This window comes from Anser anser (genome assembly GCF_964211835.1).
Source record: "Anser anser genome assembly, chromosome: 15".
NCBI lineage: Eukaryota > Metazoa > Chordata > Aves > Anseriformes > Anatidae > Anser > Anser anser.
The window spans coordinates 1,896,900-1,916,460 of NC_139736.1; the positions used below are offsets into that span (position 1 = coordinate 1,896,900).

Sequence of the window (19,561 nt, forward strand, 5' to 3'; positions counted from 1 at the left end):
GCCAATCAGCGCTTCCTCCGCCGGCCGAGAGGCGCGCCGCAACCAATCAGCGGCCGTGCCGGCGATCGGCGCGGCGGGAGGAAGCTCGGGGCGGGCAGCGGGCGGCCCCGGGGCGCGGCGCGGCGGGGCCATGGAGGGACCCGGGGAGGGACCCGTGGAGGGGCCCGGGGACAGCCCCGGGGATGGAGCCGGGGATGGAGCCGGGGACGGAGCCGGGGACGACTTCTACGAGCGGTTCGCCGCCGAGCTGGAGGTGCTGGCCGAGCTGGAAGGTGCCGGGGCCGGGGCCGCGCGGTGCCCGGGAGGAGAGGAGCGGGGAGCGGGGAGCGGCCCCGGGGGGCTGCGACTGCGGGGCCGGGCTCCTGGCGGCGGGGCCGGGAGGCAGCGGGCACGAACCGGAGCCCAGGAGGCTCCCTCTGGCCGTGCCGGAGGTGTGATGCCGTCCCCGGAGCCGTCCCAGCGCCGCTGGCTGGGACACCAGCTCCGGGTGGCCTCGCTGGGCTTGCCCCGGACGGAGCCGGAGGTGCCCGCCAGCCCCAAGCAGCCTCGTTCCGCGCCGCCCCGCAGATTACCCGTCCCCGCCTGCCGGCCCCAAAATCTCCCAGTTCCGGAGCAGGAGGCAGCCGCTGGAGGAGACGGAGCCGGCCGGGGGGGGCAACCCCAGGAAGAGGGGCCAGGAGTGTGCCCTGCGTGGGTCCCCGCAGCCCTCCCCAGCCCCGGAGCCGCCCGTGGCCCTCAGTAGGTTTCGCTGGGCCGGTGCTGGTTGTGGGGTGTGCTGGGGGCTCTATGGGGCCCTGCTGCACCCGAGCCTGCTCTGGCGGGCTTCGGTCCGTGCCGCATCTCACAGCTTTCTCCTGCCTCTGTCTCGCGCAGCTCCTAAGCCGAAGCGGCAGCGGCTGGAAGCCGTGAAGAAGCTGAACTTCGGTGCGGACGATGAGTTGGTTCCCGATGTCCTGCAGGATGCCGCCACATTCGTGCCTGGCCCAGAGGCGCTGGGAGCTCCCCAGGCTGCCAGGTTGGCCGGTTCCCCTGGCAGCTTCATCGCTGCCCCTCTGTCACCTCACCGTGTTTCGCTCAGAGAGCCTTGTGGGTCTGCCCTTGGGTGGGGTCTGAGCGCTCCTCGTCTCGCCCCCCGCTAAAGGAGCCTGTTGTCCGGCTCGGAGCGCCTGGAGGTGAGCGGCATGGTGCCCCTGCAGATCACGCCGCCCTCCCACAAGAACCCAAAGCGGGTCCTCAAGCGGCCGCCCATCCTGGAGGACTACATCAACGTGACGTCCACCGAAGGCACCAGGGTCTTCATGGCTGTGAGGGAAGATCCCTCCAGGACAGGAGTGGAGGTGAGGGGGGTCTGGAGGCCAGGTTTGCTCAGCTGCTTTCTGCGACGTCCGTTTGGTTCAGGAGCGGAGCTTTGGTGAGGCACAAAACATCCATGCTGAGCATCGCTGTGCCCTCTGCTTCTCACAGCTCCCCGACTCCTTGGGCTGGAACGCACGCAGGCCGCTCCACCTGCTGGGGGTCCCCTTCTCCTACCTGAAGGAACAAGTGAACGAAGAGGTATCGCACCTTACTGCCCTGCCAGCCTTTGGCCCCTGCTGCCCCGTCAGCAGCCTGTCCCTGACCCCCCTCTCGCCCTGTTCGTCCCCAAGCATCGGAGGCGAGCTCTGGAGGCGTCGCAGCAGTTGACGGAGATAATAAACAGGTGAGGTGTGGGCAGCTGCCGGCCTGCTGCGCTCAGATGTGGGCCCTGAGATGCTCTCGTGGGTCTGCCCCCAGCATCCTCAGCTTGGGAAGGCTGGGTTTAGTTCCCAGCCCTGCCCTGGCTCCCTGCGTGGTCTGGGACGCGTTAATCCTTCCTCGCAGTTGCCTTGAGACCTGTGACGACACCGTGGAGCCTCAGGAGGCAGCGGAGGCAGCAGACAAGGAGGAGTCCGCACTGCACTGCCTCTGGGTGGACAAGTTTACTCCCCGGCGCTACATGGAGCTGCTCAGTGATGATGTGAGCTCCTAGGATAAGTGAGGTTCGGGGGGGTTGTCACTTGTAGCTCTCCTTTAATGCTGCGGGTTGTTGGGTTTGCTTCTTGTGCACGCCACACAGGCGTTAAGCCGCAAAGGGCAGAGCCCTGTGTCTGTCCTTACTGGGTGCTCCTCAGATCCCTGTGTGACTGCTCGCTCTCTTGTCTGCCACCAGTACACAAACCGCTGCCTCCTGAAGTGGCTCAAGCTCTGGGACACGGTGGTGTTCGGGAGGGAGAAGCCCGTGAAGAAGGCAAAGTCCAGCGCTGAGGCTCATCCCCCATTCAGACAGTCCAAGGAGCAGCAGAATAAGTGGAAGACGAAGGCCCAGCTCACGGAGGAGATTCTGGAGGCTGAGTTGGACCAGCACAAGAGACCCAAATACAAGGTGAGCAGGACAGGACGCAGCTGTGGTGAGCCTCCTTTCCTAACCCCACCACCGTGGTGAGCAGCAGGGTCTTCCTTTTCTCTTCTTTTCCAGTACAGATCCAGTAAAAAATTGATTCCGTTTCCCATTTAGAAATATATCTTTTTCTCATTTCTTCTGCTGTTTCAGCTTAAGTAATGTAATTACAAGGGGAGGGGAACAGGTTTGAAGAGACCTTCTCCAGCCAAATTAAGTGGGCTGGTAGAGGAAAGAAGTGCCCTTTTTATCAGAGGTTGGTCTGGACTTCATTCATGAGGGGCTAACGCGTCATGTCTTTGAGTAAGAGTTTCTGCATCTGGAAAAGAGCAATGGTGCTGAAACAGTAAAAGGAATGGAGATAACTACCTGTTTTACCAGACTGTTTTTCAACATATCCAGTGAAAGGATATAAAAACCAGGGAAACAAAAATTAGATGCTAAAAATGTAAAAGTGTTGTTTCTCGGGAGTGTTATTCTGGAAGGGGTTTTATTCTCCGTTTTCTGTCATCCTATAAATTTACAAAATGCATGAGAGGTGCACCTGCTAGCCAGGATGACTGTTACCTCCAAGAGCTCCTGTTACATTCCCCTTCCTCCAGTGACCTTCCCTGCTCCCGGTGCCCCTCCAGGTGCCCCGGCCAGCGCAGGGGCTTGCAGGGGCTGACTGTCCCCTCCGTGCCGCAGGTGGCCCTGCTCTGTGGCCCGCCCGGCCTGGGGAAGACCACGCTGGCCCACGTCATCGCGAAGCACGCGGGGTACAACGTGGTGGAGATGAACGCCAGGTGAGGCTCGCCTCTGCCCGGCCCTGCTGGGCCCCAAAAGCTGCTGGCGGTGGTGCCGCACCGAGCCTCCCGCCACGGTCTTCTCCTGCAGTGACGACCGCAGCCCGGAGGTTTTCAAGACCCGCATCGAAGCTGCCACCCAGATGAAGTCAGTGCTGGGCGCCGACGAGAAGCCCAACTGCCTGATCATCGATGAGATAGACGGCGCGCCCACCGTAAGCTCTCGCTGCTGCCCAGCCTGGATCTGGCCACCTCTTGCTTAATTCTTAACCCCCTTAGCAGCTCATCCTCTGCTCTGTTTTATTACCTGTTTCTTGCTTCAGAACAGCAAGCATTCGTTCCCTTTTGTCCCTTAATTTTTCCCCAAGGCGTCCATCAGCGTGCTGCTGAACATCATCAACAGCAAGGAGGCGGAGGGCGAGGCGGCGCCGGGCCGGCGGAGGCGGCGCGAGGGCGGTCTGCTGCTGCGGCCCATCGTCTGCATCTGCAACGACCAGTGCGTGCCGCTCGTCCTCCGGGGAGGGGAAGGGGACGGGTGGGGAGCTGAAATCCCTGCCCCGAGCGAGGTGACGGGTGCTGGTGTGACTTTCGGCTAGGTGTGGATGTACGCAGAATCACCGAATTGTAGCGGTTGGGAGGGACCTCCAGAGATCAGCAGGTCCAACCCCCCTGCCAAAGCAGTTCCCTAGAGCAGGCTGCCCAGGTAGGCGTCCAGACGGGCCTTGAATATCTCCAGAGAAGGAGGCCCCACAACCTCCCTGGGCAGCCTGTCCCAGCGCTCCGTCACCCTCACTGTGAAGTTCCTTCGCATGTTGGTGCGGAACTTCCTGGGCTCCATTTTGTGGCCATCGCCCCTTGTCCCATCCCCACAAACCACTGAAAAAAGGTTGGCCATGTCCCTCTGTCTCCCACACTTAAGATATTTGTAAACATTGATGAGATCCCCTCTCAGTGTTCTCTTCTCAAGGCCAAACAGCCCCAGGTACGGTAGTGTTGGCGCGTGCACCGACGTGCAGCGCTGTACATCTTTTTAAACACCGCGTTTCTTCGGAGGGCAGCGTTAGTGGCTGGATTTCTTCTGTTGGGGGGGGGGGCTCAGACACCCTCTGCTTCCTTTCTCCAGGTTCGTGCCAGCCCTCAGACCGCTGCGGCAGCAAGCTTTCCTGCTCAGCTTCCCCCGCACGGCCCCGTCCCGGCTGGCCCAGCGGCTCAGCGAGGTGCGCACGGCCCCGGGCTCCTCTCCCCGCGCGGTGGCTGCGCGGTCGGGGCCCCCCTCACCTCCCTTCCCTTCAGATCGCCCTCCTGCAGGGCATGAGGGCGGACGTGGGAGCGCTGCTGGCTCTCTGCGAGAAGACCGAGAACGACATCCGCTCGTGCATAAACACCTTGCAGGTATTTGTAGCAGCGGGAGGTCTCGGCGGGGGGATGAAGGCTTGCTGCTTTGCTTGACCTGATCTGGATTCAGATGGGGATTAAGGGAAAAATTGTGTTCCAGGCAAGTCCCTAAAGTGTCAGTCCTGTCCCTGGTGTTATTTTTAACCTCGATTCTGCTACAGTGTGAGGAAGAACGAGGTGCCTTTGTCTCGGGCTGTTCCCAGCACCGCAGAGCTACTGCTGGCACCCCCTTTCTCCTCCCGTTGCCCCTCTCCCCCTGCGCGGCACGCAGCCCCCTGCTTGTGTTGCAGTTCCTGCACGGCCGAGGCCAGAAGGAGCTGAACGTGCAGATGGTGCAGACGATGAAGATCGGCTTGAAGGACCAAAACAAGGGGCTCTTCTCCATCTGGCAAGAGATATTCCAGCTCCCACGGGTTCAAAGGTAAACGGGGAATTTGTTAGGTCTGTCTGGCACACGCTGCTTTGTGGGCCCTGCTTGCAGGACCTGCAGTGGAGAAACCTGAACCGTGCTGGAGACCAGGCTTGGTTTCAGCAAATTTACGTACTCTAGATGCTCTTTTAGCGCCCAATAATTTGATATTGGTATTGCCTTCAGTCTGGTTTAAAAGGGTCCAAATACTCCTTGCTGGTCCATCCAGCACTGCACTTTCTGCACGTGTCCCGGGCCCCCCGAGCCCTGTCCTTGCTGTTCTCCGCAGGCACAGGATAGGGATGGACCCCACGCTGCCAAACCAGCTGCTGGCGGACGAGGACGACCTGTCGCACCTTGGCGCGAAGGCCGGCCTCAACGCATCCTCCCACCGCTTCCACCGCGTCCTGCACCTCGCCAGCTCCTCGGGGGAGCAGGAGAAGCTCGCCCAGGTAGAGCAGCCTGGAGGGGAGAGCCAGGCGTGTGAGTCCTTGTCCGTGCTCCTTTTGGATGGGGTACCAGGCTTAAAATCCTCAGATGGGGCCACTGCCAGTCTCTAACCCCGCTCTCGCCCGGCCGCCTGCAGGGTCTGTACGACAACTTCCTGAACATGAAGCTGCGGGATTCCAGTTTCAGCTCGGTGTGCTTGGCCCTGGAGTGGCTGGGCTTCTCCGACATGCTGAGCAGGGCCGTGCTGCACGGGCAGAGCTTCCAGCTGATGCGCTACCTGCCCTTCCTGCCCGTGGCCTTCCACCTGCTCTTCGCGGCCACCAGCATCCCCCGGCTCGCTTACCCCAGCAGCCAGCACGAGGCAAGCCCCGGGCGGGCACGGTGGCCACTGGGCTCCAGCGGGGAACCATGGGGCACCTGCGCTCGTGGCCAAGGCTGAGCTGTCCCGGCCCTGTCTCCCCCCAGGCCCTGGCCAAGCAGAACCACATGCAGAACCTCATCGTGTCCATGGTCTCGGGGATAACGCCCAGCGCTCGCAGCCGCACCGGGCAGCAGTCCCTCGTCTTGGAGGTGCTCTGCCTGCTGCTGGACATCCTCACCCCGAAGCTCCGGCCGGTGAGTGCCTGCTGGCCCCTTCTGGCTGCTCTGGTCCTGGGTGCTGGGTCCCCTCTGCGAGTGGCTCCCAGGGGGGCTGGGACACGTCCCCTGCACTGCCCTGCCCTGGCGTGGGCTGAGCTGATGTCCCAGACCTCTGCGTCCCCAGTTCAGGGTTGGTTTGGAGTTGCACCCGATGCAGAAGTCAGAGGGGATGTGGCACTCAAACACCTGGCTGTGGGTGCACCTCCAGGAGCTGGGGCTGGGGGCTTGGCGCAAGTGAGGATTTTAGAGGCCTGGTTCAACCAGAACCACTCCTGCTCCCTTGGCACAGTCACCCTTCGGGCTGATGCAGGAGGCTCCCCTGCCCTGAAGCACAGGGTGTCCCTAATAGGAGACCGAACTTTTCTCCTCCCTAGTCGTATCCTCACAGGCATTCGCTATCTGTTCTCATATTGAGACAAGAAGCCTGCGTTGGGTTATTTTTGTGTTGCGAAGCTGCTCTAGATAGCTCGAGTTGCGCTTTCCCCTTGCTCACCTCCCCGGTGGGCCCTGCTCTCCTCCCCAGGTGAACACGCAGCTCTACAGCCTCAAGGAGAAGCAGCAGCTCGCCGACCTCATCAGCACCATGCTGGCCTACAACCTCACCTACCACCAGGAGCGCCTGCCCGAGGGCCAGTACGTCTACAAGCTTGACCCGTAAGTCTCGAGGGACTGCTGTACCTCTGCGCAGTCCTCTTTCTGCCAGCCAGGAGCTCGTGGGTGCTGTACCAGGACGAGAAAATGAGTGCGCTCTCCTGGTTTCATGTGATGAACTTGTGCGTTAGTAGCCTGCCATGGCTGGACCTGAGTCTTCGCTGTGTTTTAGGGATCTTCTGAGCTGTAAATGCTCCCGAGGCTTTGGTGAAATAATACAGACCCGACCAGAGCTAGGAGCAAAGCTAATGTCTTCCTGGTACAAAGTTAATTACAGAAATTAGCCTCTGTTAAATCAAGCCGCTGTATCTAATTACAGTGAAGCATTTTATTTCTTTTTTCTACGGAAACGCCTGCGGGACCTGCTTGGGTTGCAGCGAGGCATCGCTCTCCTGCCCCCCGAGCCCGGCTGCTCCGAAAAGCCGCCGGCAGGGTGCTGGAGCAGCGTGGAGCAGCACCTGGTGTGCTGTGCAGCAATGGCTGGTGCTGCAGGGAGGTGCCGTGTCCTGCTGGCACCCCTCGAAAATGTCCCAGTGTCTGGCAAACAGAGCTGTTTTAACAGCAAAACCTTTTGTTTTCTCCGAGCTGTCACAAGCTGTTTTCTGTTGCAGTATATAGGCAGAGTGGTTTTGGAGATGGCAGTACCTGGAAGGACAGGAGCTGGGTTTTGCAGGGAAGCTCGGTGTCTGCACTGTTTGCTTTTCCTGCAGCAGCCTGTTCTGGTGCTGCCTTGTCACTACTGCTGCACTTTAAAGGCAGCTGAGGGACCATGTGAGGAAACACAGGAAGAAAAATGACTTTTTAAATAGCAGATTTGACAGCTAACTTCTAAACAGCTGCAAATCCATCTGACATGCGAGCGCGTTCCCATTATTTGAAGGGAAATAATACCGAACGTGAATAAAGCACGGAATGGTCTCAATGGCAGACAAAGGAAACCAGACGGGTGCTCGGGCTGGGCTTTAACTGTGCCGAAAAAGGCTTAACTGATGTGCCAGCCCCGTTAAGAACCAAACTGCTCTGGTTTGCCCAAATGCCCGCTCCTGGCTGCATCCCCCTGGGGGGGCTCCCTGCGGCCCCCCTGGTTCATGGCAAGGAACCTGCTGCCGCCTGTGCCTCACCTGCGACCCTGTGGCTTGGGCTTTTTCAGGGCAGTCTGTTTGGCACAAGCCTGTGTAATTTCCTGTTCTTGCACTCAAAACAAGATTAAAAAGTGTGTAATCTCCTGGGGATTGTCATTCAGCTGCGCTGTACCAGAGCAGCCTGGGTCTGCACGTCCAGCACCGCCCGCCGGGCATCTTCTAACGCTGCCGGCGCCCGCTGGGAGGGCAGCGGTGGGGAACGTGTCCCGGGGTGGGACAGAAAGGGGACAGGGCTGGCAGTGCTGCAGGTCTCGCCATGCACGGTGATGGATTTATTTTCTCTCCTCCTTGCCCCCGTGCACCTGGCTGCGGCTGAAGGAACGTGGAGGACGTCTGCCGGTTCCCGGACCTGCCGGCTCGCAAGCAGCTGACCTACCAGGCCAAGCAGCTCATCGCCAGGGAGATCGAGCTGGAAAAGATGAGGAGGATGGAGGCTCTGCTGCAGGCACGAAACCTTAGCGAGGTAGGGAAGGGGGAGAGCAGGGGTGGGCTTTCAGGGCGCCTGTGGTGGCGGGTCCGTCGCCTGGGGTGCAGGTGGGCGATGGGGATAAATGAAGTCCTTAGGGCTGGCGTGGGGAAGGGGTCTTCCCAAAGCAGGAGGTGGTTGTCAGTGCATGCACAGACCCTGTTAGGGGGCCCAACTGCAGCTGGAGAGGGCCTGGGAGGACGTCTCGTCTCGGCTGTGTCCCCCTGTCCCACAGTGTGGGGTTACAAAACGCCCCTGCCCACCGCCCCTGCCCCTACCAGCCGCCTCCGCCTGCTGATGGCAGCAGAGGCACACACAGGCTGATGGCTTTTGCTCTGCCAGTGGAAATCCAGGATTAACCCCCCCGGGTCCCCGCAGCCTGCCTGCCCCCCCTGCCCCTGCACATCTGCCTTGGGCTGACAGCAGGCGTGGGGCAGCACATCAGCCTTGCGTGTGGCAAGCCCAAACAGCTCATCTTTTTGTATGAATTCTGGAAATACTCACTCTGAGTATAAGCTATAAACCCTTAACCTCTCTAACTAGAGATGGGAATTTTAGTTGACCTGGCTGTGACTTATACACATCAGTGAAGGAGGTGACCTGCTCTTTCATGCCTGCACATTCCCGTCGCTTCACTTTGATCCTCCTAAGGATGCCAGAGCACCCTGGGAGGAGCAGAGCTCCTTTGCCCACTGCCAAAACCCTCCACTGCACGGAGCAGTGGGCATGAGGCAGGAGAAGGTGGAAGTGGGCAAATGTGGAGGCTGAGAAACAGCCCTGGTTTGGTTTGTGTAACTGCTGCCTGCCTTGCCCTGGTGCCAGGGGGATAATGGATCCCTGGGAGCCCCTTCTTGCAGCAGAGGCAGTTCCTCAGGGGACACCTGTGGCAGAGAGATGGTGTAAAAACATCTCTGAAGGCTTCTTGTTTATGCGGTGCCAACCACAAAGTCCCAAGCAAAGGAACAGCACACACGGCGTGCCCGAAGCGCTGCCTTGGGCTAATCTGGAGCTGCTGCTGGGAGACAACATGATGAAAAACATTTACAACAAAGTATTGTTATCCAAATAGGCGGCAAATAGACCCCAGACTACAGCATAAAGATGACTATATCTGTAACAAAACCCATGAAACCCTCCTGCGTTTCCCAGGTGGGAACAGTCACGTGTTTGTTGAAGTCGGGTGTGTTGAAGGAAAAAGGCAGAGGTCCTCAGCTGGGGGCTTTCTCCCTGGTCTGGGCACCCAGGAGCAGCCCAGAGGGGATGTGCTCAGGGGTCTTCCCCCCACAGGAGCCAGCAAGAGGCCCCGGTGAGCCAGCAGAGAGCGGGGACACGGGGCCGGCAGCACCCCAAAACCACCAGCAGCGCCTGGAGCACATCGTGAGGAGGGCAGCAGTGGAGGACAAGGTGAGGGGGGGGCCACAGTTATCAGCAGTAAGGTCGGAGGGCCCTTTACCCATCAGCGGGCTGTGCAATGTGTCCCCGGGGTGTTTCTCCTGCAGCCATGTGGCCACAAAACCCCTGTGGCTGCTCCATTCCCTGCACCTGGGGATATTGGTGCCTGGGGAGGTGGGTCCTGCAGCCCACCCCCTGAAGGCCCCATCCGTGGGGACAGATGTGGCAGTGCCTTCAGCACAGCCCACGTACACCTGTATCGGAGCACCCAAACCCCATCTGGCTGCAGCCAGGGAGCTCGGTGGGGAGCAGCCGGAGCAGCGCCAGGGACCAGCCGGGCACCGCGGGGCTGCCCTGGTCCCGTGCCACTGCCCTTTGTCCTGGACTGAACTTCAGACTTTAGTCCTCAGCAAAACCCTGTTTAACACAGCAACCCCTAACATTTGTCTTTTCCTACTGATTTTGAATGTTGTTTGCGTTTTACCAAGGCCACTCGCCCTTTCCGCAGGATTTGCATTCAGCTCCTGCTCGGTGGCTTCCTGCTCCTGCGCCGGGGGTTGGAGCAGGCACCGGCGGGGCTGCGCTGACCCCCGCCTTGTTTGTTTTTCACAGCCTGAGACTGACTTCTTCGGGCGGCCTCTTCTGCGGCAGAGGGTGTCCACAGCCCCGGGTAGGTGGCAGAGGGACGGGGTGCCCACAGGTGCTGCCAGGGGTCCCTGTATTTGCAGTGCTTGCACCCCACGTGCACGGGTCCCCAGCTGGGTGTTCTGTCCCTAAGCCCTGTCCCCAGCCTGGGGGAATGTTGGTGGGCTGGGAAAGGGAAACTGGGAAATGAACTGGGCTGGGGAGCGGGGTTATGGGGTCCTGCAAGTGTCTGTGGGAGCTGAGTCGTGGCATCAGCTGTGCGCCTGCAACCCTCCCTGTGTGCAGTGTGAGCTCCCCTCTTGGTGGGGCTCATGAGAATAAAGGGGGGAAGTTCCTCCACGTTCCTTACCCCCAGTCTTCCTCCCCATCCCCTACCCTGCAGCCCCTCAGCCCTCCGAGCAAGATTCAATCGAGAGACAGATGGGAAAGGCCGTGGGCAACAGCGACGTCTGGTTCCGATTTAATGAAGGGGTTTCAAACGCGGTCAGGAGGAACCTCTACATCAAGGACCTGCTCTAGCAGGGACCAGAGGGAACCCAGGAAATACCGGAGAGAGGAGCGAAATGATAAGCTGGCTTTTAGCTGTCTCACCCTTGAATGGAGCGGGTGCAGGTGGTGCTGATGTTTTTTTTTAATAACCAGTTGTTTTGTTTAAAAAAAAATAAAATATAAAAATTAATAAAATCTTGAAATATTGCTGTTTATTTCATTTATAAACCCTTAGTTGCCATATTTTGCCTGTTGTGCTGCAAAACTGCATAGCCTACAATATACAAAAGAGTAAAATCCTTGTAAATGTTTTATAAAAGTTTTTTTTCCTTTACAAGTTGAAAAATCGGTCACGTTTACAGAAGGGGGGCAGAAGCACGTGGAAGGCTGTACCTGCCCCCCACAGCCCAGCCCCAGAGAAACTTTCACTCCTCCTGTAGCCCTCTGCTTCGACCCACACCTCTCGGCCACCTTGCCCACCCCGTCTCTTTTCCCAGGCACCCCATATAAAAAAGAAAACGCTTTCACTACTAAAAATAAAAAGACAAGATGAGGGTAGGGTTTTTCAGTTAGTCGTATTCGGAAGCTACCTAATAAAAAAGTGTACATTCACCGTTAGGCCGGGCGCCCGGCGGGCCCGAGCCGCTGCCGGCCCGCGGCCCTCAGAGGATGCTGCACTTCCCCTTCTCCACCCAGGGGTTGTTCTTCATCAGCTCCGGGTTCAGGAAGGGATCTTCTGGGATGCCGTCCTCGATCCACTTCACAAACCTGCGGGAGGGGTTGGGGGGGGTTACACAGCCTGGCTTTTTGGGGCTGCTGTGCACAAACCCTCCCCGATTTGCTCCGCACCGAAGCGAGGCCTGCACACGGTGGGCCCAGGGCAGCGTTTTGCTGTGGGAGCCATCGGGCCGGAGCCCCCAGCTCTCCGAGACCTCATCAGCTGCCTCCTGTCCCCAGTGCCTGTGGCTGCCGTGTGCTGCCGGCCTCGCCACTGCCCTGTGAACCGTGCTCAGGTCGCCCTTTTCCTCTCCCCCCCTCACTGTGTAAGAGGGAGGCCGCGGGGATGGGCCGAGCCCCTTCATGGCGGGCAGCAGCGAGGCGCGAGCCATGCAGAAATGCCTCTTTGCAACTCTGCTTTTATAGGTTTCATTTCCAGCTTTGCTTTGCAGCTTCTGGGCACCCACCCTCACACCCACAGCCCCGTTTTGCCCTCCCCAGTCAGCTCGGGCTTTGGTCCTGCAGCCCCCAGCCACCCCCTGGCAGCCCCGCTGCCCTGGCAGCGTTTGGGTGCGTGGCAGCGTGCATGGCACGGGGTATGGGGGGGGGGTTTCACAGCACATGGGGTCGGACCTCATTCCACTTCGGGGTACAGGAGAGGGCACAAGGCAGAGGCTGAGCCCAAAGCGCTGGGGGGCTCCCAGGGAGACCCAGGGGTCTTACAGCTGCCGCCACGTCCTGGCCGCTTGGGCAGCTTGAGAGGAGCAGGCACGGGGCGTTACGAGCACCTGTGGGGGGGGTCTGGCGAGGCTTCAGCAGCTGGGGCTTGGGTGACCGCGGGGGGACGATTTCTGAACTCGTTTGGGGAGGAGATTTGGAGGGGGCAGGGGGAGGAAGCCCCGCCGTCACTCCCCGCCATGCCCACTCACTCGGGTATCGTCTTGGAGGACATCTCCCGCTTGTAGGCCAGCTGGTACTTGAGGCTTTCCACCTCCTTCTTCCACTGCGGCAGGTCCCACTCGTCCATGGCACCCGGGCTCGGCGGGGGCTCGGCGCGGCGGTGGCGGGGGCTGAAAGGCAGGGTGTCCGCGCTGTGTCTCCGGCTGCCCCCGCCCCATCCCCGTGCTCCCTGAGCTCCCGGGGACGTTCCCAATCCCACCCATTGTGGACCTGTGGCTCCGAGAGATTTCGGGAGGTTTTGCTGCCTCGGCTGGAGGCGAGGGCTGCACTTACCTCGGTGGCACGGCCGGGCACAGCAGCGAGTGCCCGGTGCCGCGCTCTTGTAGCCACACTGAGCCCGCGGGCACATGCAAAGCCTGCCCGCAGAGCCGGGCTGGATTTGACTGTGATTTGGCTGTTGGTGTGTGCAAATAACAAACCGGAGACTCTCTGGGGCGGGGGGCAGCGTTCTCCTGCCTGGCTGTGGCCCTGAGCGAGGGGCAGGAGGGATTTTGGCCCTGCAGAGCCCTGGAGAATGGTCACTGGGGTGTGTGGTGGGGATGTATTGCAGCCCCCAAGCCAGTATTTGGGGCTGGGGTGAGATCCCCCCCCTCCCAGCCTCACCCCCGGGCTGCAGCAGCCCCCAAGGGCAGCACCGAGTGGCACCATCCACCGGGGAAGGAGGCCCTGTGGCCCTGGGGAGAGCTGGTGGGGGTGAGGGGAGCAAAGCACCGAGCACCCCACAGCAACACAGCTAATATTGGGGACATGGTGGGGAAACTGAGGCACAGCACCCAATCGGGCACAAGCTGTGACCACAGCTGCATGAGCCCTGGTTCCCCATGCTGTCCCAGGGACGGGTGGCACAAGGGGACGTTTCCTCCTGCCCGTGGCCAGCCATGACCCCAGCAAAGCCCGGGGCCGTGCTCTGTCCGGCACAGAGCAGCACCAGGCCCACCCGGTAGCATCGCTTTGCACCGGGGTGACCAAAGCAGGGACACCCCGCATCCCGGGCCAGCCTCAGCCCCCACGCAGGGCAGGGCTCAGCAGCTCGGCGCTTCTGCTGAGCATCCACAGGAAAAATAACCGGCACGGCCGGGAGGAGGGTGAGCACCCAGCGCCCAGCATCCCTGCGCGCCCGCGGTCCGGCCTCCCCGCTGCTCCCGCTCCCTCCGGCGGCTCTCCCGGTGGAGAAGCATCCCCGGCCCCGCTCCAGCCATCCCAGCAGCATCCCAGTGCCACGGCCACGGCTGAGCTCTCCACCTACCTCGGCTGGAAAAGGTGTTAGCAGGAGCGGGGGCTGCGTCCGTCCCCGCCGGCTCGGCAAGCTGCGCTGGCCTCGCCTCCCGCTAGCGCTGCCCTCGCTGTCAGCAAGCCCAAATCCTCTGTGTAATCTATTAATGCACGGCCCGTCCAGCTGCCTCCGACACGGCAAGAGCCGGATAATGAGAGCGTCCTCCCCCCCCGCTGCTCCCGGGGGATTTGGCTCCGCTGAACGTGAGCTCCGGGACGAAGGCAGCGTGCTGGTACCGGGGCTGCGGCAGCCGTGCTGCCGAAACGGGGCTACCCCGGCCTCGGCTGAGCTGTAAGGGATGGACGGGCCCCGGGGGGACACGTGTGGGCCGAGTGCTGGGACATAGCAGCACCCCAGGGAGTGCCTGCATCCCTGCCCGTGTCCCTGCTCCTATCTGTGCCTGTATCCCTGCCCACATCTCTGCCCATGTCTATGCCCGCATCCCTGCCTGAATCCTTGCAAAGCTTTCCTGGGTGCCATCAGCAAGGACTTCCCCATATCTAAACCCCAAGACCCACGGCATTGCTTTCCCCTGGCTGGTGGCTCTGTGCTGCCCCTGGTTTTCTTGCACCTTCCCGTTTTCCTGGTGCTGGCAGGGCCAGGAGGCAGGGATTTGCAGGGGTGCACATGGGGATGGCTTACTAAGAAGAAAAAAATAAATAAAAAAAAAAAATACAAAAGCTGAGCGGTTGGAAACTAAATATTTGGCCAGGGTGAAGGGCAGGGGAAGCACAAGTTGAACAACAGCATTAAAAAGCAGCAATTAGTGTAACTTACAGGGAGGAAAAAGATAAAGCAATGCTAAGTGTTGTTAACTGATTAAAATCACCGTAATTGAAGCAAAAGCAAAACCGCAAAGGAAAAAACAAACAGAACAAAACAAAACAAACAAAAAAAACCACCCACATTAAGCAACCATTAAAAAAAAAAAAGTAGATAACTATGATGACAGCATTTTTTTGCTGCTTAAAAAAAAAAAAAAACAACAAAAAACCAAAAACACACAGACAAGCTGCCCAAGCCCTGCCCCAGGGCAGTCTGCGTGGGCACTAAGCGCCCTCCTTTGTGTCAGTCCTGGGCTGCTCCTCCTGCACCCACAGGAGCTGCTCCCCCAGCCCGAGGCGCCTGCCCGAGGTGTCCCGGTCTCAGGGGACCCAGCAGGGCCACACACCCATGGGGTGCTCCAGGGGGTGCAGGGCGATGCCGCAGGGTGAGCAGGGACCCCCCCAAACAAAACCGTGTGCTGAGCCCGGTGCCTGCCGATCACCTCCTCTGCCATATGGCACTCCAAGCACATTTTTGCTTACATTTTTTTTTTTTTTTTTCTTCCCCAAAACCATACCCATTCAGGCCAGTATTTGTGACCTGGGAGACACCGTTTGCCTTTCTACATCCCTGCACGCACAGAGGGAACATTTCCAGGAAGGGTGAATGCAGTAATTTCTTTCTCACCAGCCCGAGATGCTGCCGACGCTTTGTGTCTCCAGTCCCTCATGCACCTTGCAGGCTGTGCTGACCTCTTAATGCCACGCAGGAGAAAGGTGTCCCCTGGCAGGGGCGGTGGGGAGCACCCCTACCCTGCCGGGGGGCGGCCAGCACGGCTCCGGCTTGGAGCTTGTCCCAGACTGAGCTCACGAGCACAGCAGCAGCCTCCTGCTCTGCTGCACCTGCCCAATTCCACCCCAAAGAGATGAGCCCGGTGTTGCCAAGCTGGGGGGTTCCCTGCGTGCTGGGGGCTCAGGGAGCAAATTCCCTGCATTGGCCTGAGCGCCTGAGGAAAGGGAGGTGAAAAAAAAAATATATATATATATACAATAATCGCTTGTATATATACTGTATATATACACAATGATCTCTTGAGGTCCCTTCCAACCCCTACAATTCTGTGATTCTGTGAATAATAAAATATGAAATAAATATATAAGCTAGAAATATAGTAGACGATTTAGCATATAAAATGATATAAATATAATAAAACGTAAAGTATAATTAATATGTATTATATATTATAGAGGATGTTTGGTTGATTGGGCATGGATTCTAATCCGTGTTATTAGATGATAGTTACCGTTATTACATACTGTAAGGCATCGTTATTACAAAATCAAGTGTGAATCTTCAGAGAAAGACATTTTCTCATATGGGGAAGACCGTGTCATTATCTATAGCTTAATCCTCATGATAAGAACTTTACTCTTTGCTGCTATCCATATCTCTCTTACACAAAGGCTGCACCTCGGATGCCTCTGGCAGCGCAGAAGCCCCTGCAGGCACCCGGGTGCCCTGTCCCAAAAGCTTCGCTGCTCCCTGCATGCAGCTGGCGCCCGCAGCCAGGCTGGCCACGCTCTGCTGGCCCTTCCCCAGCCTCTGCGGGCAGCCTCCACCGAAGATCGATAGCACTAGCGGCCTCCCCGGCCTCCTAATGGGCTCACCGCTCCTCTCCCCTGCCCCGGGAGGATGCTGCAGCCAGCGATCGATGGACGGAGCCGCCCGGGGCCGGCGGTGGGATGCTGAGCCGGCAGCACCAGGAGGTGGCCCAGAGGCAGCGGTGCCTGTGCGTGTTTGTTGGGACATCAGCGCTGGGTGCTCCGCGAACGGCTCCGTGGTGGTGGCCTCCTTGGGTCGCCGCCGCCCGGCCTTTTGCAAATGGCACCGTCCGCCTGAAGGAGGTCAGCGATACGGCGTGCTGGCCCCCAGATTATCTAGCTGTTGACATCAGTCGTAATCTCCCAGCGCTGCCTCCAAACAATTATGGGAAAGGCTGGGGTTTAGTGATAAAATGACACTGGAGACGGGTTATTGGATTTCCGTGGATTTTCCACAATCTGACTGCAGCGGTGGCTGAGCGGGGCCGGGCAGAGCTACCAGGGATGGCACAGGCAGTGCCCAGCGAATTTCAGAGCCATCGACACCATCCCAAAGCCGAGCGGGCCCTGAAGCTCATCCCCTCCTATAGCCATGGTCACCCTGGCACCTTTTCTTGGCAGGCCTTGGGCAGGGAGCAGGACAAGCGCCCCATGTGCCAAATCCCCAAGCACCCACTGAGGACCCAGCTGCGCAGCCCCCGCCGTGCCCACCCCACGCAGCAGATTGCAGGGCTCGCATTAGCAACCCTGCCTGGCTTTGTAGATTAAAGAATTATGAACTCCTGAAGTTTTGCAATATTAATGATTGTAGCCATCTGTTAATCTGGCAGCCAGCAACAAGCTGTTTTTTTTTTTTTTTTTTTTTACTTTGCTTAGTCCAGTTATTAAAATGGAGTATTTTTGGTCTGGCAGGCAGCTGGGAGAAAGCTACTCCTCGGTGGTGTCCTGAGGTGGCTGAGCAGTGACTTTACCCCTTCGTTATCAGTGTCATCAGTAGCCCACATGGAGGGGACACAGCCCATCCCCAACACAGCCTGTGGTGTGGGGTAAGAAAGGAGAAAATACCATGAACCCCTCATCTCAGACAGGGTTTGGAGCCTGGAGAAATGTGTCTCAGGGCCAGGAAGGTAAGGGGCAGCTTTGTGCTCTCACGCTAGGAGCCAGCAGGGATGGGATCTATCTCAGCCATGTGGGCAAATGTGAGGTCAGCGCTGGGATGGAGCAGCACCAGGATGCTTTCTGAACACGGGGATGTGGCAGGGAGCCTGCTGTGGGGCATGGGAGAGTGGGCAAGGACATCTGACATGGAGCTACTGTGGCAGCAACCACATTTAGCTGCTGCCTGGTTTCGGCTTCTTCTGGGACCAAAGCCCCAAGTCTGCAGACTTGGAGAGCAGGGAAGGGATGCTGTGCCTGTCAAACACAGCCGGGTGCTGCACAAGCACCCAGGGAAGGACAACACGTGCAAGCACAGCGCTAGAAGACGAAGTCCCACAACAGCAACAAGGCACCAGCCCCCATCCAGCCCCCGGAAAGCAGGGGTCTGCCCTCAGCTCAGGCTGCTAATTAAGGCTCTCTTTGGAAGGGTATTTTAGATAACTCAGTTCTCCGGTACACACTCACACACTCTGAAGGGATAAACTCATTTAGCAGGTTAATTAGTGTCCTTGGCAGAAACAGCACCAGCTCTCTCCCAGCCCACTGAGCAGAGACAAGGCTGGGAAGCAGAGGGAGAACGAAGCAGCGCACATGGGGTTGGTCCTGTGCCCTCACCCACACTGCTCCACTGTCTCCTTGGCCATGAACTCACCTATTTGCCCTTTTCTCATACCAATAGACCCTGAGCATGAAGTTACTCATGTCAGGCTTGAGGTGGTGGGGTCCCACTTGGCATTTTCTATTCAGATCCAGAAATAGCCCAGCCATGCTGGGGGAGCTTAGGGTAGTGTGATTTGCAGCACCACTGCCCCAGAGCACAAGTAAAAACAACAGAAGTTTATAGCTGGCACAAGGTAACTTTTTTTTTCCTCCCCTTAAATATTACACTAGAGGACAAGTTTTTAAACAATTAGTTTATTAGCCACGTATTTTAGAAATGTTACCCTGATAAACTCAATATAGGTCTGCTGATCACAACCAAGCACACATGCACCTTACTCTCCTGGGCTGAACGATGGCATTCCCTTTCCAAACATCATGAATCTCAAACAATTTCATTAGTTCCAGGCAAAATTTTATTTTCAATGCATGTGCTTACTTGCAAGTGTTCTACTTAGTGTTTGGCACTATCAGCTGTATGTACTCTTGCTAAAACAGCAGAGTTCTGTTTGCTAAAATACAGTATCTGGATCAGACAGCTTTAGATGCACATTTTCTACTCTGAAGTATAGATTTCAATTTTTAATGAGCTCTGTTCAACTCAATTATACCTGGAGCAAAGCAGGGAAAAAAAAAGCCTTCAATTTACCTTTGAGGTTACACTAGTCAGTCTCAGGGTACCGGGAAGATGTTTTCTGCTGTGGTTGATTGGGCAGGGGTTGGATAGACAGGTACAGTTATTACAAAGTCAAGTGCTAATCTGCAGAGAAAGTCATTTTCTCATACATAAAAGATTATATCATTATCTGTAGTATAATCCTCACTATAAAGGCTTTACTCATTGCTGCTATAATTCATTAAAATTCAGCTGCAGATAAATAATGAATAAACATGCTATTTACTTACTGCAGTAGAAGCAGTTCCTGCCCTTCCTGGTGATGGTAAATGCAGACTGTGCAGGGTAAGGAAGCACTGCCCTCACCTGCTCCCGCTCCCTCCCCTGCCCAGCCCCGCTCCAGGCACCAACAGGATGGCACCGAGGAGCCCACACACTTCAAGCTGCGATGGCTTACCTGGCTTTGCAGTTGTCTTTTTACATCTGCAGAGAAGTGAAACAAAGCGTGAGCAACGCCACACGGGCTGCCCAGCCCCACCGCGGGCTGGAAAGGAAGGCTTGTAGAGCAGGGCGCTGCGGAGAGCCCAGACACCTTGAATGATGACTACAAAGAAGCTTAGCTGTTACGGTCTCCTTCCCCACCTCTGTTACACGAGGAATGGAAGCCTTCTACTCATGTAGATGGGGTGAGAAAGATCACAGCATTAGGAACACACAAAAAAAAACCACCTCTCTGGGAAACCAGGATGAAAGACCACGCTGCACGGGCCCAGGCCAGAAGAGAACAAACACCACGTGGCCACCCCTGCCGCCACCCAACAGAACCACGTTCACCTGCAGCAGGGGACTTTACTGACCCCTGACAGCACGAGATAAAGGCACAGCAACTGCTTAAAAACACAACAAAGAAAAACAACAAAACAAACTCACAG

General features: G+C 57.9%; 2 protein-coding genes across 5 annotated transcripts; one reads left to right on the forward strand and one right to left on the reverse strand.

Moving 5' to 3' along the window:
• Window positions 1-59: 59 nt before the first annotated feature.
• Window positions 60-11,074, forward strand: CHTF18 (chromosome transmission fidelity factor 18). Its single transcript, XM_083800211.1, has 22 exons — window positions 60-272; window positions 568-738; window positions 874-1,015; window positions 1,142-1,337; window positions 1,465-1,554; window positions 1,647-1,699; window positions 1,861-1,996; window positions 2,189-2,401; window positions 3,104-3,201; window positions 3,293-3,416; window positions 3,570-3,697; window positions 4,325-4,418; window positions 4,495-4,593; window positions 4,887-5,017; window positions 5,295-5,457; window positions 5,592-5,816; window positions 5,921-6,070; window positions 6,618-6,748; window positions 8,206-8,350; window positions 9,641-9,757; window positions 10,358-10,415; window positions 10,773-11,074. The coding sequence occupies exons 1-22, from the start codon at window positions 131-133 to the stop codon at window positions 10,907-10,909; spliced, it is 2,943 nt and encodes a 980-aa protein (XP_083656337.1). The 5' UTR covers window positions 60-130; the 3' UTR covers window positions 10,910-11,074.
• A 103-nt stretch (window positions 11,075-11,177) lies between these two features.
• On the reverse strand, window positions 11,178-19,419 carry GNG13 (G protein subunit gamma 13). 4 transcript variants are annotated; one of them, XM_083800241.1, is made up of 3 exons: window positions 18,920-19,419; window positions 12,526-12,666; window positions 11,178-11,647 (listed from the first exon to the last, which is right to left on the reverse strand). In XM_083800241.1, the coding sequence occupies exons 2-3, from the start codon at window positions 12,621-12,623 to the stop codon at window positions 11,542-11,544; spliced, it is 204 nt and encodes a 67-aa protein (XP_083656367.1). In that variant the 5' UTR covers window positions 12,624-12,666; window positions 18,920-19,419; the 3' UTR covers window positions 11,178-11,541. The 4 variants fall into 4 exon arrangements, with proteins under 4 accessions (XP_083656367.1, XP_083656366.1, XP_083656365.1 ...); XM_083800240.1 differs by lacking the exon at window positions 18,920-19,419 and adding an exon at window positions 12,830-14,411; XM_083800239.1 differs by lacking the exon at window positions 18,920-19,419 and adding an exon at window positions 13,803-14,402.
• Window positions 19,420-19,561: the final 142 nt, after the last annotated feature.